Raw genomic sequence first — 26647 nt, 5'->3', positions numbered from 1 at the left:
CAAGATGCTCTCCCTAGTGCTGCTGCGATCGTTTGCTGATACGCCCACTGCCACAACAGATCCTCAGACTCCACAGTGGTCTAAGGCCGTCCAAACTGTGAGCTTCCCCCGAGGACGCAGAGCTGTGGCTCTGGTCTTATCAACGTATATATAATGACCGTTGCAACCGGATAAATAGTCAGATCCTGATCAATGAGCGAGAAATCAGATACCGTGCACGAGACGCAGAAGTTTGGCGGCTCTATTCTGAGATCGCTGTCTATCTCCGAGGATTATGAGGCCGGCGCGGAGCATAAGGCAAAAAACCCGTTTGCAGACCCTGAAGCGGCTGAACGGTGGAGAAAGGTGTATGAGGCTTCCAATTATGAGAACCTGCCCTGGTACGACCCAGATTTCACGTGGACAAAGGAGGAGGAGCGCCGGCTCGTGCGCAAGCTAGACCTGCGGATCTTTTCGTGGGTGTTTGTCATGTTCTGTGCCTTGGATCTGGTGAGAAGAAACGTCACCCGGGCGGTGTCCGATAACTTTCTTAAGGACCTGGGAATGTCTAATAGCGGCTACAACCTCGGACAAACGATCTATCTGGTTTCGTTTCTATGTGCCGAGTTGCCGTTGAATATTGTTTCCAAACGGTTTGGCCCCGAGCGTGTGATTCCGTTCCAAATGCTCGCGTGGTCGATTGTCTGCATTTGTCAGGCCGGACTCAAGACCAGGGCCCAGTTTATCGGCACCAGAGCCCTGCTGGGATTCTGTCAGGGCGGGTTTATCCCGGACCAGATCCTGTACCTGTCGTACTTCTACACAGGAATCGATCTTCCACTAAGACTGGCCGTTTTCTGGGTTGCAATTCCTCTGTTCCAGATTCTCGGGTCGTTGCTTGCTTCGGGTATCACTCAGATGCGTGGAATCCACGGCCTTGCCGGCTGGCAATATCTGTTCATCATTGAAGGGTTTCTGAGTCTGGGCGTGGCTGTTCCGAGCTTCTATTTCATGCGAGGCGGCCCAACATTGACCCAGAACCGGTTTTTCAAGGGCCGCAAGAAGTGGTTCAACGAAAGAGAGGAAAAGATCCTGGTCAACCGTGTTCTGCGCGACGACCCAACCAAAGGAGACATGAACAACAGACAGCCCGTTTCTTTGAAACAGATCGTGCTCACCGTGAGCCAGCCAGACTACTGGCCGTTGCTGATCCAGGGAATCATGGCTTTCATTCCGTTCCAACCAGTATCCCAGTACATCTCCTTGATCCTCAAGAACATGGGGTACTCCACGTTCCTGTCGAACGTGCTAGCCATCCCCGGCCAGTTCTGGTTCCTGATCAACCTGCCGCTTGTGGTTGGATTCAGCCATCTGATCAAGGAGAAGAGTATCAGCACCGGAATGTCCAACATCTTCATTTTCCCGTTCGTGGTGGCACTGGTAGCCTACCCCAACACGGGAAACAACTGGGTCAAGTACGTGCTACTGACGGGAATCACCAGCCAGCCTTATACCCACGCAATTCTGGCGGCATGGATCTCGCGCATCTCGTACAACGTTGGATCCCGTGCCGTGGCTACCGCAACATATAACATGATGTACCAGATCGGGAGTATCATCGCGGCCAACATCTACCGCGACAGCGACAAGCCGTACTATGACAGGGGAAACAAGATCATTCTGGGAATCACCTGTTTCAACATCGTGTTTGCCATCTTCACCAAGTTCTATTACATCCTTCGAAACCGTCAGAAGGAGGCCAAATGGAACTCTCTCACCCCCGAGGAGCAGAGAGTGTACCTGGAAACGACAACAGACCTGGGAATCCGCCGTTTGGACTTCCGTTTCGTTCATTGACAATATATTTCTTTCTATGGGTCAACGTGCATGACATCGTACCAGCCTGGAAGTAGCGAGCCGATATCGAACGACTCAAATGACTCCATCGTGATGGGCAGCTCAAAGTCCCCAATACTTGGCTCCTGTAGTGTTCGTAGCCGCTCAGCGCGTTTCTTGGTTGCGCTCTTCTCGTTTTCGTCCTGGATGATGGGCGAGCCGTAATCGAGCAGTCCATTGCGCAACGACCGGCTCTCTGGCGATTGTGTTCCGAAAATGCCCCGCATGTCGGTGATCCAGTCTTCCCAGTTGCTGGCCAACGTCCAGACGTCGCCCCATTTGCGCAGCAGCCGGATGTTCTGCAGACTGATCTCCTTGAACTCGTCGCGCAGCGCGTCGCTTTCGGACACCAGGTGCGTCTCCAGCACCGTTGGCGGGAACGCAGCAAAATACAGCGCTGTTCCCGCGTTGGTGAAGATCTCGAACCCGGTGAACGGAGCAACAACCATCAATCCGAGCGACGAAAGCGTGTTTATGAGACTCGAGCTCTTGCGGATCGCATCCAGCAGCTTTCTGGTGGACCCAGCCCACCATCCTTTGGCCAGCAGCTCGGGACTCAGGAAGAAGTACTCCCGATTCAGGAAAACACGGCTCAGGAACAAGATCGAATGGAGATACCCAAACGAGCCAGCCGAATGCTCAGAGATTTGCGTCACCAGATTGGCCGGATCGTATTTCAGACTGCTTGGCAGATTGGCTTCCAAATTGTTCAAATCGCGCGACAATTGGAAATACGTCGAGTCTTCCGTCCATGGGTCCTTGGATTCTGCTCTTGCGCCTCCCTCGCCGGCCCATTTGGCGATCTTGGCCCAGATCTCAAACGCCAGGATTGTGAAACAACAAGCAGTCAGATTCTCTGGGCCGGGGATTTCTCCATCGTTATCAACACATCTCTGCAACTCCTGGTAGGTCATACAATTGACCGGAAGACCAGCGACCCACGCCTGTTCCGTACAAGGCAAGGCGACATTGATATCGTCGATTCTGATACTCGAAGACCTGTTTCTCCCGCTGGAAATACACCGATCCATCATATACACCGACCACAGCGTTCTGCGTTTCATCTCGTTGACCAGAAACGTGGTCTTGACGTCTCCAGCCTCGTGTTTATAGCTCAGAGAGTTTATCTCGCCCAATCCAAGAACCAGCGACATTCTTGCCGCTATTCCAACGTAGAGGAAACTCCGAGCCACATTTTTCTCACCCCATTCGTGACTACTCAACATGGTCAGTGCCTGGACCCGTTGGACAGACGGTCGATCGAAAACGTCCTTGAGCAGCGATCTGGCGTGCCACGCAAAGTATTTTGACGCACACGACGACGCCGATCTGGACTTGTTCAACTTGATACCGGGAACAAAGCTCTCTGGGCTCTTATTCTCATCAAATGCCCCGTACTGAACGGTCAAAGTGGGAACCAACCGCGCACAAAGAGCCAGAATCCCTAACAAGACAAGCGGATCGGGCCATTTCAACATCGTTTCATCGTCTGCCCGCTGAGAATACTCTGCCAAATATGTGGCTGGAGAAAAATCCGGTGATTCCAAAAACTCCTTGAACGAAGGTCCATGAACAAAGGGGAAGATTCCCTGGTATTGGTTATGGAAAAACGTTTCTGCGATCTTTCCCCAAAGTGGTTTTTCGGGCAGAACGAGCGATGGGACCTGATTTCGGCGTTTTTCCGTCTTGGAAGGAATAGGGAGCACTCTTGTCTTCTTTCTTAATTGGGACGCCGTGGGGGTATAAGTACACTGATTTTGTAGCCGTTGACACCGCTGACAAGGTAGTCTGTCGTTGCCCTCGTTGATACATCGCAACTTGAGCTCTCTACAATGATTGCAAGCCAATTTAGTTCGTGTACTCATTGCATAATAAATAATAAATAATCAACTTTTTTTTACCCTTTTTATCTTTATATCCAAACTTTGAACACATTGGCGAATTTCTGCTTGCGTGTCAACGGATTGAGTTTTTCTTGAGCTTTGAGCTGCTTGAACTCTTCTTCGAGATCGTATCTCCTACCGGTCTCAAAATCCATCTCTTCGTACGGAACCAGTTTGGTCTTTTTCCAGATCTTGTAGGAAACGAGGAAAATCAGCGATAAGGGGAACATGATGTACGCGTCGATAAACCACTCGTGTTGGAACGGTTTCAAGTACATCCATCCTTGAATCAATGCCAGAAAGATGTTCATGACCACAGAAAACAACGGTGTGAACGGATATCCAAGACATTGGTACGGCAGATCAGAAACTTTGCGTCCAGAACGAACCCATCCTCTTCTAAACCGCAGCTGGCACACAGAAATGGCTCCCCAGACGAAGAATGTAGACACTCCAGAAACACTCACAAAGTAGCTATAAGCGGTTTGGGTACCACTACCCACAGAAAGCAGCGACAAGAACCCAAACAAATGGAACGTCACAGCTGCCACATAGGGAACTCCACGTCTGTTGACTCTTCTGAAGAAGTTCGGGAAGGGAACCAGTTTCTCGTTCGCCATGTTGACAATGGTCCGTGTGCCGATGTAGATTGCAGAGTTGATGGCACTGAGCGAGATGATGACAATGAACGCATTCACCAGGTGGTACGATGAATGCCAACCAGCATTGTACAGAGCAACGTAGATCGGAGAACGCAAAGTGGAAACGGACTCGGAAAACAGTGGAGAGTCGTATGGAGCACTGATACCAAAACTCAAAGTGATTCCCAAATAAACGTAAAAGATACGCACCAAGGTTTGTCTGACGGCAATAGGAATAGCTCTGATAGGGTTTTTGGTTTCTGCAGCGTTCAGGGACATCAGCTCAATACCACTGTAAGCGGTAGAACAGTTGACAATCGCATTGGCTAGAGACTTGACAGGAGCTTGGCCGGCCCAAGGAGTCTTGAAGTTGTGAAAGCCAAATGCGGGGGTACCTCTCACTCCACCACACATGTAAATAATAGTGAAAATGTAAAAAGCAGTCAAACCAATGAGTTTGAAAATGGCCAGCCAGAACTCCGCTTCTCCGTACAACGTGACACCAAGGAATTGCACAGACATAAAGAAGGCCCAGAATATCAAGAAATAGCCCCACGCAGGAACCTCAGGGGCCCAAAAGTTCATTGTTGCTGTGAGTGTTGTATACTCTGCCATCATGACACAAATCCAGACAATAACGTAGTTGTAAGAAGTCATGGCTGCAAAAGCTTCACCCACAAACCTGGTGATATGATTGGAGAATCCGTTGGTGGCAGGAAACAAACTGTTTAGTTCTCCAATCGACTGCATCAAAGAGAATGCGACCAATCCCACAATGGAGTAATCAACTAGTAACGAAGCAGGTCCGTCCTTGTGCAAATAAACTCCGAGGCCAACAACAGAGCCAGGACCAATGATGCCTCCTAAAGCCATCAAAGTGACGTGTCTGGTCTGGAGACCCCGTTTCAAACCCGAATTCGGATCAAAGTCAGCTCTGGCGCTGTCAAAAGCCAGGTTGGATCCGGTCCTGGAATCTTGGTCCAGACCCTGATCTCTTATAAAAATTTGTGAGCCTTCCTCTTTATCCATAATTTCTCAAGATCAGAAAGACTCGCTTTAGACTATAATTGCAGTCAAAATACAGTCACTCAGATCCCAACCACAGCAATAAAATTTTCCGTCAAAATTGGCAACTTAACAGACAATAAGAGGAGCCACAGCCAGCTCATTGTTCGGGACCGTTTAAATTTTTGCAAAATAATTTTTTTCACACGCAGGAACTTTCCCCAAACTATTTCCGACAAGTGATAAGGAAAATGATTCTTATCGGATTTTTAAGCCCGCAATAAATACGAAACTTCCGCCCTTTTAAATTAAGAGTGTAAAATGACTGTGCCCGAAAACAACGACTCGTATCTTCTGCAATCCAATGTCACCCAGAGAAGCTTGATGGCTGTGGGTGGTAAAGGAACAAACATCTTCATTGAGGAACCTGGATCTGGTGACAGAAAAACCCTAATCGATGGTTGCACGGGTGCTGCTGTCGGAGCATTGGGACACGGCGATGCCGATATCGTCAAGGAGATTGTTGATGCGTCCACCGAGTGTGTGTATACCTTCCCTTCGACTGTCTGCAACTACTACGCAGAAGACTTGGCCAAGTTTATCATTGACAACTCTCCAAAAAATGCGTACTCCGCTGCGGTGTTCGTTGGTTCCGGATCCGAGGCCAATGAAAACGCAATGAGAATTGCAAGACAGTACTTTTTGGAAAAGGGAGACACCGACAGAGTCAAGTTCATCTCCAGAGACCAGTCGTACCACGGCTTCACCACCGGCTGTTTGGGAATTGGTGGAGGCAGGAGATTCGACCCTTATCGTCCGATCTGTCAGCCTCTTGACCATGTCCCAAAGGCGACTCCTTGCAACCCTTACCACAATAAGAAGAATGGAGAGACTTTGGAGCAGTACAAGGACAGATTGTTGGAGGAGCTGGACGAGACTTTCCAAAAAGCCGGCCCATCAACGGTTGCAGGTGCTTTCCTTGAGACTGTGAGCGGATCTTCTTTGGCTTGCCAGACTCCTGTTCCTGGATACTTGGAAGGAGCCCGTGCTATCTGCCACAAGTACGGGGCCCTGTACATCAGTGATGAGGTAATGTGCGGTATGGGCAGATGTGGCACGTACCATGCTTGGCAACAATTTTTGCCTGAGGGTCAGTATCCAGACATCCAAACGATCGGCAAGACACTTGGATCTGGGTTCGTCACCATTGCAGGAGTCCTGGTGTCTCCAAAGGTCAAGAATGCCATTGCTTCTGGTTCGAAAACCATTCCTGGAGCCCAGACGTACCACTGCCACTCTTTCAACTGTCGGATTGCACTGGCAGTGCAAAAGAAAGTCAAGGAGCAAAGTCTTGTGGAGAACTCTTTCAAGATGGGAGAGTATCTTGCGGAGAAGCTGGAGTCCGCAATTGGTTCCCACAAGTACGTTGGAGATTTAAGGGGTGCTGGATTGTTCCGCGGAATCGAGTTTGTCAAAGACAAAACCACCAAGACTCCATTTGATCCGTCTGTGACCTTTGCTAAGAGGTTCATGAACACCTGTTACAAGAATGGGTTGACTGTGATGGGTAACCAGGGCAGTGTTGATGGAATCAAGGGAGACATTTCTCTTATTTGTCCAGCTTACATTCTGGACAAAGCAGTTGTGGATGGAATTGTTGAGATTGTTTCCAAGTCTCTGGACGAGTTGACCCTGGAGGTTGACGCAGAATGAGTGCTGATAGAGCAACAGACCGAGTTTTATTTAGACATTTCAATTATAACCTTTTTTTTCGTGTCTTTTCACGTGGGTTAGCGCGTTACCGTCGTTCTTTCTTGGGTTGCGCTTTCCTTTGTATTGGAGCAACATCGAGCATTGGGTGCATTGGGCATAGGTCACCACTGCGTACGGGTTATTCACTGGAGAACACTTGTGATGGATCTCTGACTGCCGATCTATAATCAGTTCTTGCGGTTTATATTGGAAGTGAATCAGCCGGTACTTGTTTTCGCGCACAAGTTTTGGTAGCCATGTATCGTTGAAATAAAAAAGCGGGTCATTTTCCATCAGCTGTCCCCCAGTGTGTCTGAAATAGACTTCTTTCTCCTCTCTTAGCAGCATTCTCAACTGTGTCTCGTCCATATCCGGCTCCACAACGTTGATAGAGGTTGCCTTCGGTTCAAACGTCACCGGCGACGGGTTAGGGAAGTTCATGTGCACAGATGGGAGCTCGGGCTGTCTTACCTCCTCGACGAACTCCTCGGCGTGGGTTTCTGATTTCTGTCTTTTTCTCGAGTGATCCCATTGATGGACGTGTTTGAACATTCCCAGTGGCTCTTCCTGTTCCTCCACATGGGCCTGGCTATCGTCAAGAGGGTTTCCTCTTGGCTCGCTTGAAAAATAAACATTATTCAGGGTAGCTCCGTGGAAACAGTTGATCACGACGACTCGTTGCGCGTCGGCCAGCTGATTAGCCGCCAGAAGGTTTGCGTGGAAGTTCGAATGGGCGTCTTTGGACATTTTAGACAGAAAAGCGTGTAGTCTCGTGGATAAAAAAAGTTTCCCCTTTTCCCATCTCCCTAAAAAAAGTCCCCCCAAAAAAAGAAATCGTACGGTGTAGGGATGAGCAATAAAAAAGAGGAAAATTTCCTTTTTGGTTAAATATAGAACATAATGATGGAGTACAAGAACGGGGGTTACGAATCGGGCGAACGCCCTGTTTATCGTCCCCAAAGACTGTGGAACTCGTTCTTGGTGCTTTCTTTGATCCTTGTTTACGGTTCTTCGCTTTTATTGGGCCAAATTAACCAGCTTTATTACAACCATAAGAACACGGGCGCTCTTAAGCACAAACCAGCCTCTCCGATCGTTCCAGAGGGCAAGCTTCCGTTGACATTCCAGGCTTTACGGAATGGGACCTTCGCTCCAGAGAGAAAGAGTATCCAATGGCTACGCACAGATAAGTCCTTGAACGAGGACTCTGGTGAATATATTGTTGTTGACGACGGCAATTATGTTTTGAAGTCTCTGACCGGTTCTGAGGAACGCTCGCTATTTTCTGGAACATCGGTGGAATATGGAGATCAAACTTTCAAGGTGGAGGACGTTGTTTTCAGCGATAACCTGAAACATGCCCTGATTGTCTGCAATAAGGTCAAAAACTGGAGACACTCGTTTTTCGCAACGTATTTCATTCTAGACGTCGAGTCGCAGACCACTTCGCCTTTGTACGATGGAGACAGTCTTGTTGCGCTTGCCAAATGGTCGCCAGACTCGTCCAGTGTCGCATTCATCGTGGACAATAACGTGTATGTCAAGGATCTCGTCTCGAAAACCGTCCACCAGGTGACTACCGAGGGAGGAACCGAGATCTTCTACGGAAAACCAGACTGGGTGTATGAGGAGGAGGTGTTTGAAGGCGATACGTCCATGTGGTGGTCGCCAAACTCGGAGTTTCTGACGATTCTTCGGTTCAACGACACACTTGTGCCGAAATTCCCTATTCCGTACTTTGTCCAGCACGACGACGACATCTATCCGGAACTGCGCGAGCTCAAGTACCCTAAACCGGGGTATTCGAACCCAAAGGTCGACTTTGTCGTTTACGATGCCAAGAACGCAAAACTGACCAGTCTGGACTCGTCAGACCCATTCTACAATGACGAAGACATTCCAAACGACGAGAGACTCATCACCGAGGTGAAATGGGTCGGAGACACCCGGTTCTTGCTGAAGATCACCAACAGAGAGTCGGACATCCTCAAATTCTTCATCGTGGACGCCTCGACCATGGAATCCCTTCTCCGCCGGTCTGACTTCGGTGGACACACCAACTCCTGGTTTGAGATCAGCCACAATCTGTTGTATGTGCCAAAGTCCGACACCAGGCCAGAAGACGGGTACATTGACATCATTGACGTGGATGGATACGACCATCTTGCGTACTTCTCTCCTCCAGAGACACAGACTCCGCTGGTGCTGACATCCGGCGAATGGGAGGTAGTTGACGGAGCAGCAGCCTTCGACTCAGTCACCAACAAGATTTACTTCATTTCTACAGAAAAGTCGTCTGTCGAAAGACACTTGTACTCGATCAATCTGGACGGTTCCAACAAAACAAGTATCACCAACGTGGAAGAGAAAGGCTGGCATTCCGTTTCGTTTTCTGCTGGCTCGCGCTTCCTGTTGCTGAACTACGATGGACCGGGTGTTCCGCACCAACGCTTGCTGGACTTGCATGCCAACACGGAGGAGTCGTTTACCACGAACGAGAAACTTTTATCTGTGTTGGAACAGTACGCAATTCCGAGTCGGACATTTGGCGAGGTCGACGTGGGTGTTGAGCAAAAGCTCAACTACCATGAGACTCTGCCGGTGAACTTCGATCCGTCCAAGAAGTATCCGCTTCTGTTCTTTGTGTACGGAGGTCCGGGCTCGCAGCTTGTGCAAAACACGTTTTCCGTGTCGTTTTCGGCGATTGTGGCCGCCGAACTCGACGCCGTTGTGGTCACCGTCGACGGAAGAGGAACCGGCTTCAAAGGTAAGGCGTTCCGTAACATTGTGCGCGACAACTTGGGACACTACGAGGTGATTGACCAACTGGCTACCGCCAAACAATGGGTCTCGAAGCCGTACATTGACGAGGAAAGAACAGCGATTTGGGGATGGTCGTATGGTGGCTACATGACTCTCAAGACACTGGAAGCAGATAAGGGAAACATTTTCAAATATGGAATGTCGGTTGCTCCGGTGACTAACTGGCGATTATACGATTCAGTTTACACAGAAAGATACATGCACACGCCGCAACAGAACTCAGGATATTACAACTCGTCCGTGCACGAGATCGCCAACTTCAGTGGAGTGAAGCGGTTCCTGCTGATGCACGGAACAGGAGACGATAATGTTCATTTCCAGAATTCGCTTAAGTTCCTGGACATGCTGGACCTCGAAGGATTGGAGAACTATGACGTTCATGTTTTCCCAGACAGCGACCACTCGATCAGCTATCACAATGCGAACAGGATAGTTTACGACAAGCTTTTAAACTGGCTCAAGAAAAACTGGACCTAAAGGACAGACATATAGACCTAATAATCGATTTTGGTATTCAATGGTATTGGAAGTTGTAGCGGTCTAGTCCGTAGGCCAGTTCTCTTTCCAGATCCACGTTCTCGTCGTACATCATTTCCTGGGGCTTTGGGGGCAGCTCGTAATCGGCCATTTCTCCCTCGAACGGCGTTCTCAGTTGGGGCTGTTGCTGTTGCTGTTGCTGGTCGATCTCGTAGTTGATCTGGCCGCCGCCAAACTGTTCGCTGACAATGGTTTGTTCTTCCAGTGGTTTTCTAACGTATTCTCTAAACGAGCGTGTTTCGTCGATAATCATCTGTTTCATATCGTTAATGTCATCGATCTCCTCGAACGAGAAGTCGAACTTGGTGGCACACTCGGGCTCGTCGTTCGGGTCGTGCCACACCTCCAGGTATGGGTGTTCCAGGGCCTCTTCCACGGTGATTCTATCCTGCGGGTTGAGAGTCAACATTCTATTGAGCAAATCGATTGCTAGCGGATTGGCGTGCGGATAAACCGTCTCGAAGGGCACCTTGGGCATGTAAGGCAACGAGCGCACATAGGCCTGGGCTCTGGAGGACTTGATGCTCTGCATGGTCTGTTCGTTTGGAGTTCCAATGATTTTGAGGATCTCGTTCAATTGGTCCACATAGTCCTTTCCTTTGAAGATGGTGGATCCTCCAAGCAGCTCGGCCAATATACATCCAACAGACCACATGTCGATGGCCTTTGTGTAACCTTGGAAGCTCAAAATGATTTCTGGAGCACGGTACCATCTAGTAGCAACGTACTCTGTCAAAAAGCCCTGGTTTTTCTCTGGGTCGTTCGAATACCCTCTGGCCAGACCGAAGTCGCAGATCTTGAGCTCACAATCGGCATTAACCAGTAAGTTCCCCGGTTTGAGGTCTCTGTGCAAAACGTCTGCCGAATGGATGTACTTGAGACCGCAAAGAATCTGGTACACGAACGATTGGTAATGGGAATCGGTCAACGGCTGGTTGGACCGGATGATTTGGTGCATATCGCATTCCATCAATTCCTCGTATAAGTAAATCTCGTTGAAGTTTCCGTTGGAGTCCGGAACAATGTCCAGATCATACAAACAGGTGATGTTCTTGTGGCCTCTGAAATGGCGAAGCAATTTGATTTCTCGCAACGCCCGCTTGCAAAGGATCTTCTTACTGAAAATGTTGGTGACCTTTTTGATCGCGACATGTCCTCCTTCGTCGTTGGCTTCAATATATTTCGCAGAACAAACTATCCCATAGGCTCCTTGCCCCAGACCTTTGATCAGTTGGAACCGGCGATCCACAATGAAGTTCTGCTGGAAAACCCTAAACACATGATACTGGTCCATTCTGGATATGACGGTTGGCTAAGAAGAACGATTCGCACAATTGGGACTTGTTTTATAAACGGACAATGTCAAGGAAGGATACTAAAAATATCTTTTGTATTTGGAGCTTAATGACACGCGTTTTATCATGGCATGCTAACAAAATAAAGTTGAAGAAAATTAGCTTTAGGTTGACCAAGATCTAGGAACGGTTGGAAAACCGGGGTATTTTAGTGCGAATTCGCGACAAACAGCGCTGTTATTGAGCTTATTGCATTGGATACCGTATATCGACGTTTTAACCGCTACTTTTGCGCCCCATTATTTATCTTTTTTCGACGCTAATCCCTTTGTTTGGTGAAAATGGCCGTCACAGCAATGTCGCCGCCAGCACAGGCCCAGCCGCCCTCCACCCCGTCCTCCAACGTCTCAGGAACACAGGGGGCCAACGGGTCGCTTGTCCCGAAAGCAAAAAACGGTTCCTCCAGAAGAATCGAGATCGACAACCTTGTGGTGGAGTTCCAGAAAAAACTCGGCAAGAACTGGGACGTTTACCAGGTCACCGTGTCGATGTTTCTTGTTGGAAAGCTGTCACGCTCCGAATTGATGGAGGAGCTCGACCAAATCTTGGATAAAACCACCGTCAGGTTCCATAATCAGCTGTTACTCACCAACCTGGCCAACTCGCTGAGAGACGAGCCGCTCGACGGAACATCCTACTCAGGCTTCGGAAACCAGCAGCTTTCCAAGAAACGCAAGGCCGGAACAAAATCATCGCAATACGAGCTACTGAAAAAAGATATTCTCTCGCTGTCTATTCGAGAAAGACGGCGACTAAAGGGCATCAAGCGCGAGTCTGGCAAGCGCGGGATGGTCAACTCGGTCATAGCGCTCACCAGACAGGCGATTGTGCCGAAGGTTCCAATTGTGACGAACAACGAGTCCTCGATTTCGGGAAATACAAGTCAATGGGCCCAGGACGTTCTGGACGGGTTCCAAACACCGCTCTGTTCCGAGACCTACGAGCTACCTGACAAAACACATCTGGACTCGCGTGTTTTGGGAATTGCCAGAGAACACGGGCTTGTGGGGCCTGTTGGTGAAGGAGTTTCTGATGTTTTGTCTCTTGGATTGGAATACCATCTAAAACTGCTCATTGAACGAGCAATGGACATGGTTCGTTTGCGACAGCCAGACAGAACCAGAGACGCAGAAAACTCCAAACAGAACAGCACAATAACCATGACGATCGAAGACTTGTACGACACTTTGGAGATGGCTCCTCATTTGGTCGAGCCCAACGGGGCCCTATTTGGTCTGAGCGACAACCAGCTCAAGAACGACGACGACGTGTCTCTTTTACAACAACAACAGCAGTACTTGCAACGCGGTTCGGCCCAACAGAAGCTTTCCAAGATTTCGTATCTGCTGAAACCGCAGAAAACCGAGTCGCTGGTTGCTCCGGCCTCGTCCTCGTCCACCATCACGGCTCCAGCGTCGATGCCTGCGATTTCTCCCTCGCGTCAGGGCGAAAGGCCGGCCAACGGAGCAGAAGAGCCACCAAGACCAGACTCCTCACAACTGCAGAACGGGAAACCCGTTGTGCCTGAAACTGCTGCTTCGGGCTCGGCACCCAACTTACGACTCACCGACGCATCGATCGGTCTTCCGAACGAGCTCAATTGGCTCATCAACGACCTCTTGTGCAACAACTAATGTATACTAAAGATTAAAAAAAAAATCTGCCATTTACACGCCCGTGTCGAAACCTCAGGCTCGATCAACTTTTTCCACACTGATTTTGCCACTCTCTCTGTAAACAAAACTTGTTTTGCAATGGCACCTGCTAAAGAACAAGAATCCAAAAGAACGTCTACCGAGACTTCGAAGGAGCCTGTCAAGGACGAATCGAAGCCCAAGGTGGACGACAAGACCGTGGAGGAGGAATTAAACGAAGAGGATCTCCAGCTCAAGTCGGAGCTGGAGATGCTTGTTGATAGACTGACTGAGCCGAAAAAGGAGCTGTATTCGTCGGCATTGGAGAGTCTGAAACGGTTCATTAGAGAATCCACGTCGTCGATGACCGCAGTGCCAAAACCTTTAAAGTTCTTAAGACCTCATTATTCTACATTGACAGAGACCCACGAGAAATGGACAGATACCAAGCTCAAGTCGCAATTGGCAGACATCTTGTCTGTTTTGGGAATGACCTTCAGCGAAAAGGATGGTGAATCCTATAGCAGAGAGTGTTTGAAATACAGATTGTTGAGCAACATCGACTCGACATTAGGAGAATGGGGCCACGAGTACCTCAGACACTTATCATTGGAGATCGGCGAAGAGTACCAGGATAACCTCGAGTCCGGTGTTAATAGAGAAGAAACAAACACACAGCAATTGATCAAATTGAGTTTGGAAATCGTGCCTTATTTCCTCAAACACAACGCAGAGGCAGAGGCCGTGGACCTGTTGTTAGAAATCGAGGAGATTGAGAAGTTGCCGCAATTCGTCGACAAAAACACATACAACAGAGTCTGTTTGTACATGGTTTCGTGCGTTCCATTGTTGGCTCCTCCAGATGATCTCGCCTTCCTAAACACAGCCTACAGTATCTATTTGGCCAACGACAAACTCCCACAGGCATTGAGCTTGGCAATTAGACTGGGCGACGAATCTTTGATCAAGTCTGTTTTCGAGGCCACCAGCGACGAGTTAGTGCAAAAACAATTGGCTTTCATGCTTGCTAGACAAAACTCCTGTTTCAAGATCGACAACGAGGCCGTTCAAGAGTGTATTTCCAACGTCAAGTTGAGCGAGTACTACAAATACCTTGTTAGTGAGCTCAACTTGTTGAAGCCGAAGGTTCCTGATGACATTTACAAGACTCACCTTGAGAACTCCACATTTGGCCACACTTCTAGATTGGAGAGTGCCAAACAAAACTTGGCCGCAGCTTTCGTTAGTGCATTTGCCAACGCCGGTTACGGAACAGAGAAGCTGATCAGCGACGAGAAGTGGATATACAGAACCAAGGGAGAAGGAATGCTTTTGACCACCGCATCTTTGGGTTTGATCAACCTCTGGGACGCAAACGAGGGTCTTCAAACTTTGGACAAGTACTTGTATTCCGAACAAAGCGAGGTCAGAGCCGGTGCTCTTTTGGGAATGGGTATTTCTACCACCAGTGTCCACGACGAGGTTGACCCTACTTTGTTGTTGCTCCAGGATTACATCAGCAGCGATTCTAACATAGACTCCAAGATGATTGTTTCTGCCATTACCGGTATTGGAATTGCATTTGCTGGAAGCGAAAACGAGGAGGTGATGAACCTACTGTTGCCGCTTGTGTCTGAGCCTTCCGTTTCCATCGAGATCCAAGCTCTTTCTGCCTTGGCCTTGGGTCACGTTTTCGTTGGAACTTGCAACGGTGACATTACATCCACTATTTTGCAAACACTGTTGGAGAAGGAGACTTCGGAGCTCACTTCGAAATGGATCAGATTCATGTCTCTTGGACTGGGACTTCTGTACATGGGCAAATACGACCAAGTTGACGATGTTCTCGAGACCATTGATGCCATTGACCATCCTATTTCCAAGACCTTGAGAGTGTTGGTGAACATTTGCTCTTATGCTGGAACAGGTAACGTTTTGCAGATCCAATCGTTGATGCAACTGTGCACGGTGAAACCAAAGGAGGACGAGGACGAGGAAGACGATGAGGACGAGAAGAAGGACGAGGACAGAGAAAAGACCGAAGATACCAAGGAAGAGGCAGACACCCAGGAGGACGAGTCGTACCAGGGCTACGCTGTTTTGGGACTTGCGTTGATTTCGATGGGCGAGGAAATTGGACAGGAAATGTCGTTGCGCCATTTTGGACATTTAATGCATTACGGTACGCCGTTGATTAAGAGAGCTGTTCCTTTGGCCATGGGACTTGTTTCGTCCTCGAATGCACAGATGAAGGTGTTCGACACTCTGTCGAGATACTCGCACGACCAGGATCTGGACGTGGCATACAATTCTATATTTGGTATGGGATTAGTTGGTGCTGGAACCAACAATGCCAGACTTGCGCAGCTTTTGAGACAATTGGCCTCTTATTACGTGAATGACCAGAATGCCTTGTTTATGACGAGAATTTCGCAGGGTCTTGTGCATCTGGGTAAAGGTACTTTGACTCTGTCTCCATTCAACACCGAAAGACAGATTCTTTCCAAGGTTTCTCTTGCGTCTTTGTTAACGGTGACCATTGCTCTTTTGGACCCAACCTCGTTCATTTTGGACCAGAACTCGAGCTTGCTGTTCTACCTGACTCCTGCCATCAAGCCACGCATGCTTGTGACTGTGGACGAGGAGCTGAAACCTTTGAAGGTGAACGTGCGCGTGGGACAGGCCGTGGACGTTGTTGGCCAGGCCGGTAAGCCAAAGACCATCACCGGATGGGTGACTCATTCCACGCCGGTTCTTCTTGGATTCGGCGAGAGAGCAGAGCTCGAGAACGACGAATACTTGCCACTGACTGGTTTTCTGGAAGGAGTGGTGATACTCAAGAAGAATCCAGACTACATGGAGGTCGACAACTGAATAATGGCTATAGTGAAAAAAAAAATTAAAAAAACACTATATAAGTAGATGACTGGCGATTGAGCGACAACCGTCTGTCTGATAAAGTACACGGGGAATGAAGTGAAGAGCGAAAAAGTAAACCACAAACGGTCATAAAAGTTGCAGCATACCGGATACAGCCAGCAGTGTAGATGGTGGCAGAAATGTAGAATGCGAAAAGATCGTTAAACATGAAGCGTGGATGGTATCTTTTCACGGGTATGAACAGTTTGATGGACACCGTATGGAATACCTTCTCTTGGATCTATGATCGGTTGAATTTTTTGTGGTTTTTAGTGATTTTTTTTGATTTTTTTTGGCTTTTTCTAAATTTAAATTGATTTCATGGTTCATTAATACTCAACAGGCTGCTGGTGTCTCTGAGGTTGAGCCGGCTGGCCGTTGTATCTGTTGTGACTGCGCTCGTTTCCGTTTGGCAGTTGGTCCAGTTTGAATGGTCTTGGGATGTTGTCTGGCTGGCCAACAACATAAAGAGATTTGTCGATCTCGGCCGGGATAGGCTTGATCTCTGTGCCGAGCTCCTGCTCGATTTTGTACAGGTTGAACCGGTCGTTCCAGTTGATGAGGTTGATGGCGATACCAAAGTGGCCGAATCTTCCCGATCTGCCGATTCTGTGAAGGTATGTTTCTGCTGTTTTTGGGAAGTCAAAGTTCACCACCACGTTGACGGCCTGGATATCGATACCTCTGGTGAGGAGGTCGGAACACACCAGGTTTCTGACCTTGCCCTGTCTGAACTCGTGGAAGACCTTATTTCTGGCGGCCTGAGGCATCTTGGCATGCGAGTAGTAGCACGAGTAGTCCAGCTCTGTGATTTTCTTGGAGAGAAGCTCCACTCTGTTGGTGGAGTTACAGAAGATGATGGACTGGTTGATTTGCAGTTTCGAGAACAGCGTGTTGAGACAGTGAAGTTTCTGTTTCTCCTCCACGAACGCGTAGTATTGCGTGATACCCTTCAAAGTCAGCTCGTCCATCAGATTGATCTCGTAGGGCTTGTACAGGTGTTCCTCCATGAACGACTTGACGGCCAATGGGAACGTGGCACTAAACAGCAGCGACTGGTACCCGTTACCATCGCTCGAGGAGCGCGGGAAGAACTTCAGGATCTGCACAATGATGTTCTTGAACTCACGCGAAAGCATCTTGTCGGCCTCGTCCATGACAAACATGCGACATTCGTCAAACTCAGCCAGTTTTCTCGAGGCAAGGTCCAAAACTCTACCGGGCGTACCAACAAGAACATGCACCGGGTCATGGAGTCTCATGATATCGTCTCTCAACGAGGTTCCTCCCGTGGTGACCATGACCTGGATTCCCAAATGGGCACCCAGAGTCTTCACCACCTGTGATGTTTGGAGGGCCAGTTCTCTGGTAGGAACAAGAATCAGGGCCTGTATTTTGTTGACCTTTGGCTTCAATTTCTCCAGAGTAGGGATCACAAACGCCGCGGTTTTACCTGTTCCATTCTTTGCTCTCGCGAGAATGTCTCTTCCCATGAGGGCCACGGGGATTGCCTCTTCTTGGATGGGAGACGGTTTTTCGAAGCCAGCCTCGAAAATTCCCATTAAAAGTTCTCTTTTAAGGTGGAACGACTCGAACGTGTTGCCCTTGGTGGACAGCACGTCGTCGGTTTGGGGCCGCCCGTCCTTTTTCGGAAGATTGAGGTTGGATTTCCAGTCTTCGGACATGATAGTTATTTTGGAGGAGGGAAAATCTTTATATGTGCTTGGCCGGGTAAGCTGTGGAGAGGCGTTGTGTTTCAAGGGGGCCGACCTGAAACAGCGGGGGAAGGGCAATGTGGGTCTTGTGGACGAGAAAACCATCACTAGCGGTGTGTAGCGACCTGTAGTGCTCCCGTCTGTCCATTCTATCAAAGCACCACAGTGCCACCCCCCTCCCCCCCTCGCTCCAAATTCTGCCACGCTGTGTTTATCTGGTTTTTTACACCCCCCACCAAAGCAATCTTTCTTGCCCATGCATCTCTTTTATCTAGGAGTCGTCAGACCAGGCCAAAATGGCGCTAAAACGTTGGAACTGTCCGAGGCAAAGGACCTGTCGTCGTTCTCGTTCTTCCAGCGGTCCTCCGTGGGCCAGTTCATGACCTTCTTTGCAGAAACCATCGCCGAAAGAACAACACCAGGACAAAGACAGTCGGTGGAAGAAGGCAACTACGTTGGCCACGTCTACACCCGTGCAGAGGGCGTGTCAGGCGTTATAATATCCGATAAAGACTATCCTATCCGGCCAGCATACACGCTTCTCAACAAGATCCTTGATGAGTACATCTCCATCCATCCACCGAACCAATGGGCCTCCGTCACAGAGAAAACACCAGAGCTGGCCTTTGATAATTTAGAGGCGTACCTGGCCAAGTACCAGAACCCAGCCGAGGCCGACGCAATCATGAAGGTGCAACAAGAACTTGACGAGACAAAGATCGTGCTACAGAAAAGTATCGAGTCTGTGTTGCAAAGAGGCGAGCAATTGGACTCGTTGGTGGACAAGTCGGAGGCATTGACCGCCAGCTCCAGAACGTTCTACAAACAGGCCAAGAAGACCAACAGTTGCTGTATCATTGTCTAACAGGCGCGTATTGTCCAGCACCCCAGCCCGCTCCAACCCGTCCCATGGCTCATAACCACCAAGGAAGACCTAAAATGAGTATTTGGTTATTTAATAAGAGATGAAAAAATTCTTTGTAAGCAAGCGATGTATTCCGTGCTTTGTCGTCCTGCTCTCCAGAGCTCCAGAATAATGGCCCGGCAGATGTCTTCTGCTTCGCGCCGTGGCGGGTTGCGGTTTTCCGTGGCCAAGCCGCTGTTGGCAGTCTCGTTTGCCGGTCTGGTTGGCTATTCTCTTGCCACCCCGATCTTGATGGATTCCCCAGTCAGCGCCGACAAGTTGGCAGAAAAGGCCGAGAAACCGGTCGACAAGACCGAGCCAGACGAGGAGAAGGGCGCCTACGACCCAGAAACAGGCGAGATCAACTGGGACTGTCCTTGTTTGGGAGGAATGGCCCACGGTCCATGTGGTGAAGAGTTCAAGGCTGCGTTCTCCTGTTTTGTTTACTCGAAGGAGGAACCAAAGGGAATAGACTGTGTGGAGAAGTTCAAGGGCATGCAGGAGTGTTTCAAGAAGTATCCAGAGGTTTACGCTGAGGAACTTAGAGAAGACGATGAGTATGGCCAGGTTCCGGAAGCTTCTGCTACCGAGGAAGTTGTCGAGGTTGTCACTGTGACACAGTCGCAAGACGTTGCCGAGGAGGAACAGGTCGCCGAGGCCGTCGAGAGTGCCACCGGAGTTCCAGCAGAAATCATCGAGGAGACACTAGAAACCGTTACCAAATAAGTGTAAATATTAATGTACATAGTTTTCGAGTTGATCGAATGCAATCGGCTCAAAGCCGTCTGGCTGGTCTTCGTCCAGCTGTGCCCATAAAACGTCGTCGTCCAGGTACACCAGGACACCTGTTTTCATGTCGCGACTGATGCGATAGAGTGCTTTTCCCGTGACAAGCCCCGGTTCCGGCAGCACAAACAGGTCGTTTTCCTGGCAGTACTCGTCCACGAGCTGTTTGAAAGTGACGGTGATTTTTTTCTCCGGCTTGAACGTGAGTTTCTCGGTGGCTGCGATGAGTTCGGGGATGGAGTTCTGTTTGAACGTGGAAAAGTTGGCTCGCGGTACAACGTTTAGTCGTTGTGCCGGCGAAACAGCCGTGTAGGTATCTGATTCCAGCTGGTTTAGGGCCAGAAGCACAATCTTGCCCAGTCTGGGGAAATGGTAGCTCGGTAACAGATGGGTGAGGATCTGTACTAGAAACGACTCCACGTACTTGAACCGACGTTCCTCATCTTCCAGAGATAGGAACTGGTCCATCCAGGTGTAGATGACCTCATTTTCCAGAAGATAGTCGATCTTGTCGTATCTGACACCATTTTTCTGCAAAACTTGCACAAACAGCAGAACTTCCGATGCAGACGGCCGTTTTTTGCGTAGCTCGTTCAAACTGCGTCTAATCACCGCCATCTCCACAGACTTTGCCAGCTTCTCGGTGCCGTACAGGTCCAGCCACAAACTCAGATGGATCTCTTTGGCTGGAACTTGGACCTGAGAGTAGTCCCATTTAGCAACAATCCAGTCGCAGTACTTGCGAACAATCTCCTCCACCAGCTGATCGACCTGGGCCTCATCCATCACATTGAGCCAATCGGCCAGCCAAATTTCTGGGCCAGGGGTCCCAATAGTCCATCTTTCCAGTTCCTCTTTGAATAATGGTAGCAGGACCTTCTCAAACATTTTGGTGAAGAAACTGGGCGCAACGAGGCCCTGGAACTCCTCGAAAATGGCTATCCCCAAGTTTGGCTGCCAAACAGACCATTCTTGCTCGAAAAACCGAGCAGTTTTCTGCTCCCAAAGCTGTCCAACAAGAACTTGGAACGGATCTGCCTCCAGCTCTGCCTCGGCGGGAGTGTATTGCTTTTTCCACTCAAAAATGCGGTCACTCACATCTGAGTCCAGGTCCTTTGGGTCCCACGTGTTCATGGCCTGGCGAACAAGCGGCTCCACGCGAGAAAGAACCACTTTCTCCACCAGCTCTCTGTCTTCAGGGTCGTCGATTTTTGTGTCTTTTCCGTCATAGACCTCCTGCAATGCTGTCCAACGCGCTCTGGACGTCTTCTCCACTCCTTCCTGCTGCTTTAACTCGTAGTTGGCGTACTCGATCTTGGCCCTGAGGTCTTTCAGCCGCAAAAGCAGATCCGCCATCGATGATCGCAGTTCAAGCGACCCTGACCCTTCGTCGCTCAGTTCTTTGATCTGAACAGGAACAACAAGACCAAAATTCTCAAACTGCTGGATTAGTGCGAATAGTTCGGGCACAGAACTGACCGGCTCGTCAGAGCCCATTTTCTCGTCCTCAGACGAGTCCTTCTCTTCCTGCTCCTCAACACCACCAACGCCGAGCCCGCGCGGCCTGAGCTTCGTCTCAATAGGCGCAGTGATTCCCTGCTGGTCTTTTCCCAATCCCTTGCCGTCAACGTACCCCATCTGTCGCAACAACATGGCACCCACTCCATACTGTCTATCCATATCATGGTCCGGTGTCTCGGTTCGCGGCCCCCCCAGACCGCCAATTCCCGGCCGCTCGTCTGAACTGTCGTCGCTGGACTCGTCGTTCGACAGTCTCCGGCGAAACTGCAGCGGATTAAACATCAAGGAACAAAGGAATAATTAAATTAATTGAAATTTCTGAATTATTTTAATTATCTCTATTTCCATGAACGTCTGGCGTACAGTGAGATTGTACTCGACGGGGGTGCCGAAGATCCGCTGGTTCTATTCCACGGACATTCCGGTTTCGAAACCGATCGGGTTCAACTATAAACAGACCGAGCGACCGCAAAAGTTCATCCCGTTTGCTAGCAAGGATTCTGACAGTCTTGAGACTGTTTATCAGAGCTGGAAGAAACAAGGACAAGAGCCCAAACCGGTGCCCGTGAACGAAGACCAGCTGTTTGATTGTGACATTGCCAAGATGGTGATGCGTCCGGTATACTGGGACGGGCCTGTTTATGAGATCAGAAGAGGCCTGTGGTACAAAGATAACACGCCGTTGTCGTCTGCGATCTCGGATCAGCTGGAGAAACATTATAGCGAGTTCAAAAAGAAGTCAGAAACGAAACAACAGGGTCCAATTGAGATTTTGTCGGAAGTGTCGTTGTGCGAGAAAGACGGGAAGAAATGGCCGTTCAAGGAAGCAACCGATTTCGAAAAGAAGGACAAGCTGGCAGTGTTTAAGGACGAACGAGAGGCTGTTCTGATAGACAAGGAGTCGAAGTTTGGCCAGTTGCAGATCAACAATATCGAAAAACTGCCGGGACAGCAGGTTTTGGGGTCTAGCACCGTGACTCGCGGATACGAGCGAGTTCGCAACAAGGAGCCGGAAACCGCGTCTGACGAGAAGATGGAGGAAGAAACCGACTTCTTCACGTCGTTGATGAAGAGCTGGACAGCCGAGTCGAGCAACGAACGGTTCCAGAAAGATATGGAGGCAGATTATACAAACCCAAAACACCACGCCAATTCCGGTGAAAGAGAGGTGGACCACCTGATTCTGTGTATCCACGGAATAGGCCAGTCGTTGAGTGCCAAGTTCTCGACCGTCAACTTTGCACATGACTGCAATAACATGAGAAGACAGTTTAAGCAGATTTTTGTGAAATACCCGAAATACGCAGAGATGGCGTACTCAGAACAGGAATTGCATGACCAGGATAATCAGAAGAAGCTGACCAACTGCAAGGTGCAGGTTTTGCCGATCATTTGGCGGTTTGACGTGGATTTCTCGCTTAACAAGGTTTTCGAAGAGTACGACAAAGATGGGTACCCCAGACTGCCCACTTTGGAGCAGGTGAACATTGACTCCATCACGCCGCTACGACACCTAGCAGCGGACGTGGTGATGGACATTTTGCTGTTTTACGAGCCGAAATTCAAAGAGCAGATCCTGTCAAGCGTGGTGAAGTCCGCAAATTCCATTTACGACAAGTATCTAGAACGACACCCGAATTTCAACGGCAAGGTGTCGCTTTTGGGCCACTCTTTGGGATCTGCAATTTGTCTGGACATTCTATGCGCGCAACCGGATGAAAGTTCGGCAATAGACCCGAAGAAACACCTCAAGTTCCGTGTAGAGAACTTTTTCGGACTAGGCTCTCCAAACGGGGTTTTCAAGCTGATCGAACGCCACAACATCTGGCCACGCGGGTCGACGGAAACCAACGATCCAGAAACCACCAGCTCACCAAAAGTCGACAACTACTACAACATCTTCTATCCTACAGATCCGGTGGCATACCGTGTTGAGCCACTTGTGCATCCGTTGCTTGCAGATATCAAGCCAGAGATGATTTCTTTTTCTGACGAGAACATCAATTCGCAGCTAAAATCTCTTGCAGAGCTGCCTAACAACCTGATAAACAATCGGTATTTCAAGCGAGCCATCAATTTTGCAGGATTAGGCGACTACAAGCCGCAGGACAGCAAGTGCTACAAGCGGGGTGCTGACAATTTAGACAAGGTGCCAGAGCATGTGAAGAAACTATTACAATCGCTCAATAGAACTGGTCGGGTGGACTATTCGCTACCACAGGGCTACTTTGACATTGATCTGATCAATGCCATAGGCTCCCATATCCAATATTTCGATGATCCAGACGTTATTGCATTCTTGCTGAAACAGCTGCTGCAAAAGCCGAAAAACTAAGCGTGTAGCTCGAGCTGCCGAACAAAGTTCCTATACGAGCTTATCATTAGTCGGGGGGTCTAGATTTAGAAGTGGTGCTTCATCTTTGGGACGCGGTACACGACCGCAAAATAAAAGTTTGCCAGAGGTTGAAAAGTTTTCTTTCATCGGACTACCAAAGACTCTTTCTTTTGAGAAAGAAGGTGTTTTTGAAAGACCGCGATCTTTCGAGTGATGACAATGAGATGCTGTGCACCAATCGGATGTACTCAAAATCATGACGAGACCATACCCTCATAACTGACGAAAAGATCGGGACTTTCCAGTGCGTTTTTAGTGCCGAAAAGGCGATGCGAGATAGTTAATACCATGTAGCCTTGACGTTCTGTAGCAACCAGTACTGGCGTAATTTGTTTCTTTTATCGAGCCAGATGATCACGGACTACGCAGTTCTCCGACAAACTGTTCAGTACTCCTGACAAAAAGGCAGTAAATTCCTGCCGTGCAGAGCCAGAAATAGCAAGAACAGGTTTCTATGCTGCACATAGCAAAAAAAAGACGCTTTAAAATTATAGCATAGCGTTTTCTCTGCATACGCTTCTAATAAGCGAGCGCGATTCAACAATACTCCCCAACGCCCAGACGCTAAAGTGATGCTGTTTTACCTGCAGAAGAAACACGTAATCCTCTGATTTCAGGCCCCAGAAAAGAAATCGTGCAGCCCTGACCTGTCCCCCACTACTGTTTAGTCCAAATGACAGGCGCATACATTCGGTTGGTTGCACAAGTTTCCCGCTCTTGAGTATAAAAAAACTGATGGCCCCAGATCAAATCATTTATGGACTCTTCCTTCACTACTTTGGTTTACGATTGGGAAGAGTGTGAACAGTCTTTAATGTCATACTCTTTCCCAAAACAGGATAAATCGCCGCAAAAGGAGCGCAGAAACTTCAACTATGTCACCTCCCCGAAAACACCAACGATCCAGGAATCGGAGAGCGAAACAGGTGACCTCTGGCAGTCGCAGAGCACTCCGCTTCGAAAGGACTCGGGCCGCAAAAAACTAATCTACAACCAATACCACCAACCCCGCACGGTGTCGCTGTCAAACGCTTCGGGCTCCTCCTCAGATCTTTCGCAAAGACCGCATCTTAAGCATCAGGCCTCCCCGACAGCTTCTCCGCGCCGGGTCTCCGCCGCAGACTCGGCCTCTTCGCCGCGAAGAACACACCGGCGCTCGTTCAGCCTCACAGGCTCCATGATCCAGGACGACCTGGCTGGGTTGTCGGGGTCGTCTAATTCCACCCTCCGGTCCCCGATCAGCTCTGTGCAGTCGTCACCAAAACTCGAGCCCGCCATGACCGACGAAAACGCCTACTCTCCGTTGCTGGACGACGAGAAACACCGCCTCGACAGCTTCAGCTTCGGACAGAGACCAAAACAGGTCAAGATACCAAAAGAACTCATCGATCTAGACGACGTGGATAATATGAGCTAGATTCTATGTCTTAATAAATCACGTACATTCTACTCTAACAGAGTCTTGAGACTGGCCAGTTGCTTCAAAACAGCGCTCTTGGCCGTGCCTCCTGTAGCCGTTCTTCTTTCGACGCTTGCTTCGAAGTCGAACGTCTCGAAAACGTTTTCCTCGAATCTCGAGTCGATCTCCTGGAACTGTGCCAAGGTCAACTTGTCGATGCCGCTGTAGCCTTCCTCCTCTGCCTTGCGCACACACTCACCGGAAATGTGGTGTGTTTCTCTGAACGGAACACCTTTTCTAACCAAATAATCTGCCAGGTCGGTAGCAAGCATGTCCATGGTCAAGGCGGCCTTCATTTTGGCCGCGTCAATGCTCAACGTCGAAACGACACCCGTGGCAATCAGAATCGAGTGCTCCACCGTCAACAAGCTGTCAAACAACGGCTCCTTGTCCTCCTGCATGTCCTTGTTGTAAGTGGACGGAATCGACTTGATGGACATCATGAACCCGGCCAGCGAGCCGAACACCCGGCCCGACTTACCACGCAGCAGCTCCAGCGAGTCTGGGTTCTTCTTCTGCGGCATCAGTGAAGATCCAGTGGAATATGCGTCCGCAAGCTTGATAAACCCAAACTCTCCTGTAGAATAGATAATCAGATCCTCACTGAATCTGGAAATGTGGTTCATGAACAACGACGACCAGAACATCGTCTCCACCACAAAGTCTCTGTCGCTGACGGCCACGAGCGAGTTACCAATCACTCCGTTGAATCCCAGTCCCTCGGCCAAAAACTCTCTGTTGATTCCGTAAGGATGGCCGGCCAGGGCACCACACCCGAGCGGAGAAACATTGACCCGCTCAATTAGCTGCTGCAGACGCTTGTAGTCCTCGGTGAAGTACGTGGCGTACATGCTGACCCAATGGGCCCATCTGATCGGCTGTGCTTTCTGCAAATGAGTGTATCCAGGCATCAGCACGTCGATCTCCTTCTCTGCGCGGGTGGTCATGACCTGGATCAGCGACTTGAGCAGCTTGAGCAGCTTCTTGAGCTCCTGTCTGACGAAAATCCGCATATCTGTGGCCACCTGGTCGTTTCTGGACCGGCCGGTGTGGACTTTGCCAGCAATGTTCTTGCCGATGATCTCGCCGAGTCTTCTCTCGTTGGCGGTGTGAATATCCTCGTCACCGGGCTTCTCGACAAACGTGCCGTGGGCCCACTCCTCGCCAATGATCTTCAAACCCCTGTGGATCTCAGACAGCTCGTCGCTGGTCAAAAGCCCCAGCTTGCTCAAACCTTCAGTGTACACTCTTGTTCCTTCCAAATCAGCACCGTACATCTTCTGGTCATACGGCAACGAAGCGTTGTACAGGTCCATGAGCGGGTCGGATGCTCCCGTGAACCGGCCGCCCCAAAGTCTTGATTCTGATGGTTTTTCAGTCATTTGCAAATAATGAACAAACAATTTTTCAGTGCAACGCGGAAAAAAACCAATTACCTAAAAC

At 49.4% G+C, this 26647-nt stretch overlaps 26 protein-coding genes across 26 annotated transcripts; 13 read left to right on the top strand and 13 right to left on the bottom strand.

The window, feature by feature from the left end:
* Nucleotides 1-192: 192 nt before the first annotated feature.
* Nucleotides 193-1836, top strand: OGAPHI_005812 (uncharacterized protein; the record flags this gene model as incomplete). Its single annotated transcript, XM_046207034.1, has 1 exon — nucleotides 193-1836. One exon carries the CDS (start codon nucleotides 193-195, stop codon nucleotides 1834-1836), a length of 1644 nt encoding a protein of 547 aa, XP_046059649.1.
* On the bottom strand, nucleotides 1173-1574 carry OGAPHI_005813 (uncharacterized protein; the record flags this gene model as incomplete). Its single annotated transcript, XM_046207035.1, has 2 exons — nucleotides 1173-1424; nucleotides 1494-1574. 2 exons carry the CDS (start codon nucleotides 1572-1574, stop codon nucleotides 1173-1175), a joined length of 333 nt encoding a protein of 110 aa, XP_046059650.1.
* A 14-nt stretch (nucleotides 1837-1850) lies between the features above and the next one.
* On the bottom strand, nucleotides 1851-3740 carry OGAPHI_005810 (uncharacterized protein; the record flags this gene model as incomplete). Its single annotated transcript, XM_046207032.1, has 1 exon — nucleotides 1851-3740. The coding sequence occupies one exon, from the start codon at nucleotides 3738-3740 to the stop codon at nucleotides 1851-1853; it is 1890 nt and encodes a 629-aa protein (XP_046059647.1).
* On the top strand, nucleotides 2092-2784 carry OGAPHI_005811 (uncharacterized protein; the record flags this gene model as incomplete). The annotated part of the gene is made up of 1 exon (XM_046207033.1): nucleotides 2092-2784. The coding sequence occupies one exon, from the start codon at nucleotides 2092-2094 to the stop codon at nucleotides 2782-2784; it is 693 nt and encodes a 230-aa protein (XP_046059648.1).
* OGAPHI_005809 (uncharacterized protein) lies at nucleotides 3444-4729 on the top strand (the record flags this gene model as incomplete). Its single annotated transcript, XM_046207031.1, has 3 exons — nucleotides 3444-3467; nucleotides 4106-4462; nucleotides 4541-4729. The coding sequence occupies 3 exons, from the start codon at nucleotides 3444-3446 to the stop codon at nucleotides 4727-4729; spliced, it is 570 nt and encodes a 189-aa protein (XP_046059646.1).
* Nucleotides 3788-5428, bottom strand: OGAPHI_005808 (uncharacterized protein; the record flags this gene model as incomplete). Its single annotated transcript, XM_046207030.1, has 1 exon — nucleotides 3788-5428. The coding sequence occupies one exon, from the start codon at nucleotides 5426-5428 to the stop codon at nucleotides 3788-3790; it is 1641 nt and encodes a 546-aa protein (XP_046059645.1).
* A 297-nt stretch (nucleotides 5429-5725) lies between these two features.
* On the top strand, nucleotides 5726-7117 carry OGAPHI_005805 (uncharacterized protein; the record flags this gene model as incomplete). The annotated part of the gene is made up of 1 exon (XM_046207026.1): nucleotides 5726-7117. The coding sequence occupies one exon, from the start codon at nucleotides 5726-5728 to the stop codon at nucleotides 7115-7117; it is 1392 nt and encodes a 463-aa protein (XP_046059642.1).
* On the bottom strand, nucleotides 5855-6244 carry OGAPHI_005807 (uncharacterized protein; the record flags this gene model as incomplete). The annotated part of the gene is made up of 1 exon (XM_046207028.1): nucleotides 5855-6244. One exon carries the CDS (start codon nucleotides 6242-6244, stop codon nucleotides 5855-5857), a length of 390 nt encoding a protein of 129 aa, XP_046059644.1.
* OGAPHI_005806 (uncharacterized protein) lies at nucleotides 6556-6936 on the bottom strand (the record flags this gene model as incomplete). Its single annotated transcript, XM_046207027.1, has 1 exon — nucleotides 6556-6936. One exon carries the CDS (start codon nucleotides 6934-6936, stop codon nucleotides 6556-6558), a length of 381 nt encoding a protein of 126 aa, XP_046059643.1.
* Nucleotides 7118-7156: 39 nt separating the features above from the next.
* OGAPHI_005804 (uncharacterized protein) lies at nucleotides 7157-7903 on the bottom strand (the record flags this gene model as incomplete). Its single annotated transcript, XM_046207025.1, has 1 exon — nucleotides 7157-7903. The coding sequence occupies one exon, from the start codon at nucleotides 7901-7903 to the stop codon at nucleotides 7157-7159; it is 747 nt and encodes a 248-aa protein (XP_046059641.1).
* A 153-nt stretch (nucleotides 7904-8056) lies between these two features.
* OGAPHI_005802 (uncharacterized protein) lies at nucleotides 8057-10456 on the top strand (the record flags this gene model as incomplete). The annotated part of the gene is made up of 1 exon (XM_046207023.1): nucleotides 8057-10456. One exon carries the CDS (start codon nucleotides 8057-8059, stop codon nucleotides 10454-10456), a length of 2400 nt encoding a protein of 799 aa, XP_046059639.1.
* Nucleotides 9026-9319, bottom strand: OGAPHI_005803 (uncharacterized protein; the record flags this gene model as incomplete). The annotated part of the gene is made up of 1 exon (XM_046207024.1): nucleotides 9026-9319. One exon carries the CDS (start codon nucleotides 9317-9319, stop codon nucleotides 9026-9028), a length of 294 nt encoding a protein of 97 aa, XP_046059640.1.
* A 37-nt stretch (nucleotides 10457-10493) lies between the features above and the next one.
* Nucleotides 10494-11810, bottom strand: OGAPHI_005801 (uncharacterized protein; the record flags this gene model as incomplete). The annotated part of the gene is made up of 1 exon (XM_046207022.1): nucleotides 10494-11810. One exon carries the CDS (start codon nucleotides 11808-11810, stop codon nucleotides 10494-10496), a length of 1317 nt encoding a protein of 438 aa, XP_046059638.1.
* Nucleotides 11811-12152: 342 nt separating this feature from the next.
* On the top strand, nucleotides 12153-13505 carry OGAPHI_005800 (uncharacterized protein; the record flags this gene model as incomplete). The annotated part of the gene is made up of 1 exon (XM_046207021.1): nucleotides 12153-13505. One exon carries the CDS (start codon nucleotides 12153-12155, stop codon nucleotides 13503-13505), a length of 1353 nt encoding a protein of 450 aa, XP_046059637.1.
* OGAPHI_005799 (uncharacterized protein) lies at nucleotides 13313-13849 on the bottom strand (the record flags this gene model as incomplete). The annotated part of the gene is made up of 2 exons (XM_046207020.1): nucleotides 13313-13454; nucleotides 13545-13849. 2 exons carry the CDS (start codon nucleotides 13847-13849, stop codon nucleotides 13313-13315), a joined length of 447 nt encoding a protein of 148 aa, XP_046059636.1.
* Nucleotides 13626-16379, top strand: OGAPHI_005797 (uncharacterized protein; the record flags this gene model as incomplete). Its single annotated transcript, XM_046207016.1, has 1 exon — nucleotides 13626-16379. One exon carries the CDS (start codon nucleotides 13626-13628, stop codon nucleotides 16377-16379), a length of 2754 nt encoding a protein of 917 aa, XP_046059634.1.
* OGAPHI_005798 (uncharacterized protein) lies at nucleotides 14502-15412 on the bottom strand (the record flags this gene model as incomplete). The annotated part of the gene is made up of 2 exons (XM_046207019.1): nucleotides 14502-15090; nucleotides 15195-15412. 2 exons carry the CDS (start codon nucleotides 15410-15412, stop codon nucleotides 14502-14504), a joined length of 807 nt encoding a protein of 268 aa, XP_046059635.1.
* A 173-nt stretch (nucleotides 16380-16552) lies between the features above and the next one.
* On the top strand, nucleotides 16553-18260 carry OGAPHI_005795 (uncharacterized protein; the record flags this gene model as incomplete). The annotated part of the gene is made up of 3 exons (XM_046207014.1): nucleotides 16553-16566; nucleotides 16768-17416; nucleotides 17508-18260. 3 exons carry the CDS (start codon nucleotides 16553-16555, stop codon nucleotides 18258-18260), a joined length of 1416 nt encoding a protein of 471 aa, XP_046059632.1.
* On the bottom strand, nucleotides 16754-18109 carry OGAPHI_005796 (uncharacterized protein; the record flags this gene model as incomplete). The annotated part of the gene is made up of 1 exon (XM_046207015.1): nucleotides 16754-18109. The coding sequence occupies one exon, from the start codon at nucleotides 18107-18109 to the stop codon at nucleotides 16754-16756; it is 1356 nt and encodes a 451-aa protein (XP_046059633.1).
* A 135-nt stretch (nucleotides 18261-18395) lies between the features above and the next one.
* OGAPHI_005794 (uncharacterized protein) lies at nucleotides 18396-19004 on the top strand (the record flags this gene model as incomplete). The annotated part of the gene is made up of 1 exon (XM_046207013.1): nucleotides 18396-19004. The coding sequence occupies one exon, from the start codon at nucleotides 18396-18398 to the stop codon at nucleotides 19002-19004; it is 609 nt and encodes a 202-aa protein (XP_046059631.1).
* A 126-nt stretch (nucleotides 19005-19130) lies between these two features.
* Nucleotides 19131-19769, top strand: OGAPHI_005793 (uncharacterized protein; the record flags this gene model as incomplete). The annotated part of the gene is made up of 1 exon (XM_046207012.1): nucleotides 19131-19769. The coding sequence occupies one exon, from the start codon at nucleotides 19131-19133 to the stop codon at nucleotides 19767-19769; it is 639 nt and encodes a 212-aa protein (XP_046059630.1).
* A 9-nt stretch (nucleotides 19770-19778) lies between these two features.
* On the bottom strand, nucleotides 19779-21632 carry OGAPHI_005792 (uncharacterized protein; the record flags this gene model as incomplete). The annotated part of the gene is made up of 1 exon (XM_046207011.1): nucleotides 19779-21632. One exon carries the CDS (start codon nucleotides 21630-21632, stop codon nucleotides 19779-19781), a length of 1854 nt encoding a protein of 617 aa, XP_046059629.1.
* A 64-nt stretch (nucleotides 21633-21696) lies between these two features.
* On the top strand, nucleotides 21697-23685 carry OGAPHI_005791 (uncharacterized protein; the record flags this gene model as incomplete). The annotated part of the gene is made up of 1 exon (XM_046207010.1): nucleotides 21697-23685. The coding sequence occupies one exon, from the start codon at nucleotides 21697-21699 to the stop codon at nucleotides 23683-23685; it is 1989 nt and encodes a 662-aa protein (XP_046059628.1).
* An 817-nt stretch (nucleotides 23686-24502) lies between these two features.
* OGAPHI_005790 (uncharacterized protein) lies at nucleotides 24503-25162 on the top strand (the record flags this gene model as incomplete). Its single annotated transcript, XM_046207009.1, has 1 exon — nucleotides 24503-25162. The coding sequence occupies one exon, from the start codon at nucleotides 24503-24505 to the stop codon at nucleotides 25160-25162; it is 660 nt and encodes a 219-aa protein (XP_046059627.1).
* Nucleotides 25163-25191: 29 nt separating this feature from the next.
* OGAPHI_005788 (uncharacterized protein) lies at nucleotides 25192-26586 on the bottom strand (the record flags this gene model as incomplete). Its single annotated transcript, XM_046207007.1, has 1 exon — nucleotides 25192-26586. One exon carries the CDS (start codon nucleotides 26584-26586, stop codon nucleotides 25192-25194), a length of 1395 nt encoding a protein of 464 aa, XP_046059625.1.
* OGAPHI_005789 (uncharacterized protein) lies at nucleotides 26098-26565 on the top strand (the record flags this gene model as incomplete). Its single annotated transcript, XM_046207008.1, has 1 exon — nucleotides 26098-26565. One exon carries the CDS (start codon nucleotides 26098-26100, stop codon nucleotides 26563-26565), a length of 468 nt encoding a protein of 155 aa, XP_046059626.1.
* Nucleotides 26587-26647: the final 61 nt, after the last annotated feature.

This window comes from Ogataea philodendri (assembly GCF_020536065.1).
Source record: "Ogataea philodendri strain CBS6075 chromosome Unknown scaffold3, whole genome shotgun sequence".
In the NCBI taxonomy this organism is placed as follows: domain Eukaryota; kingdom Fungi; phylum Ascomycota; class Pichiomycetes; order Pichiales; family Pichiaceae; genus Ogataea; species Ogataea philodendri.
Note: the sequence above shows the minus strand (reverse complement) of the source record. Positions and strands in the feature narration are given on the sequence as shown.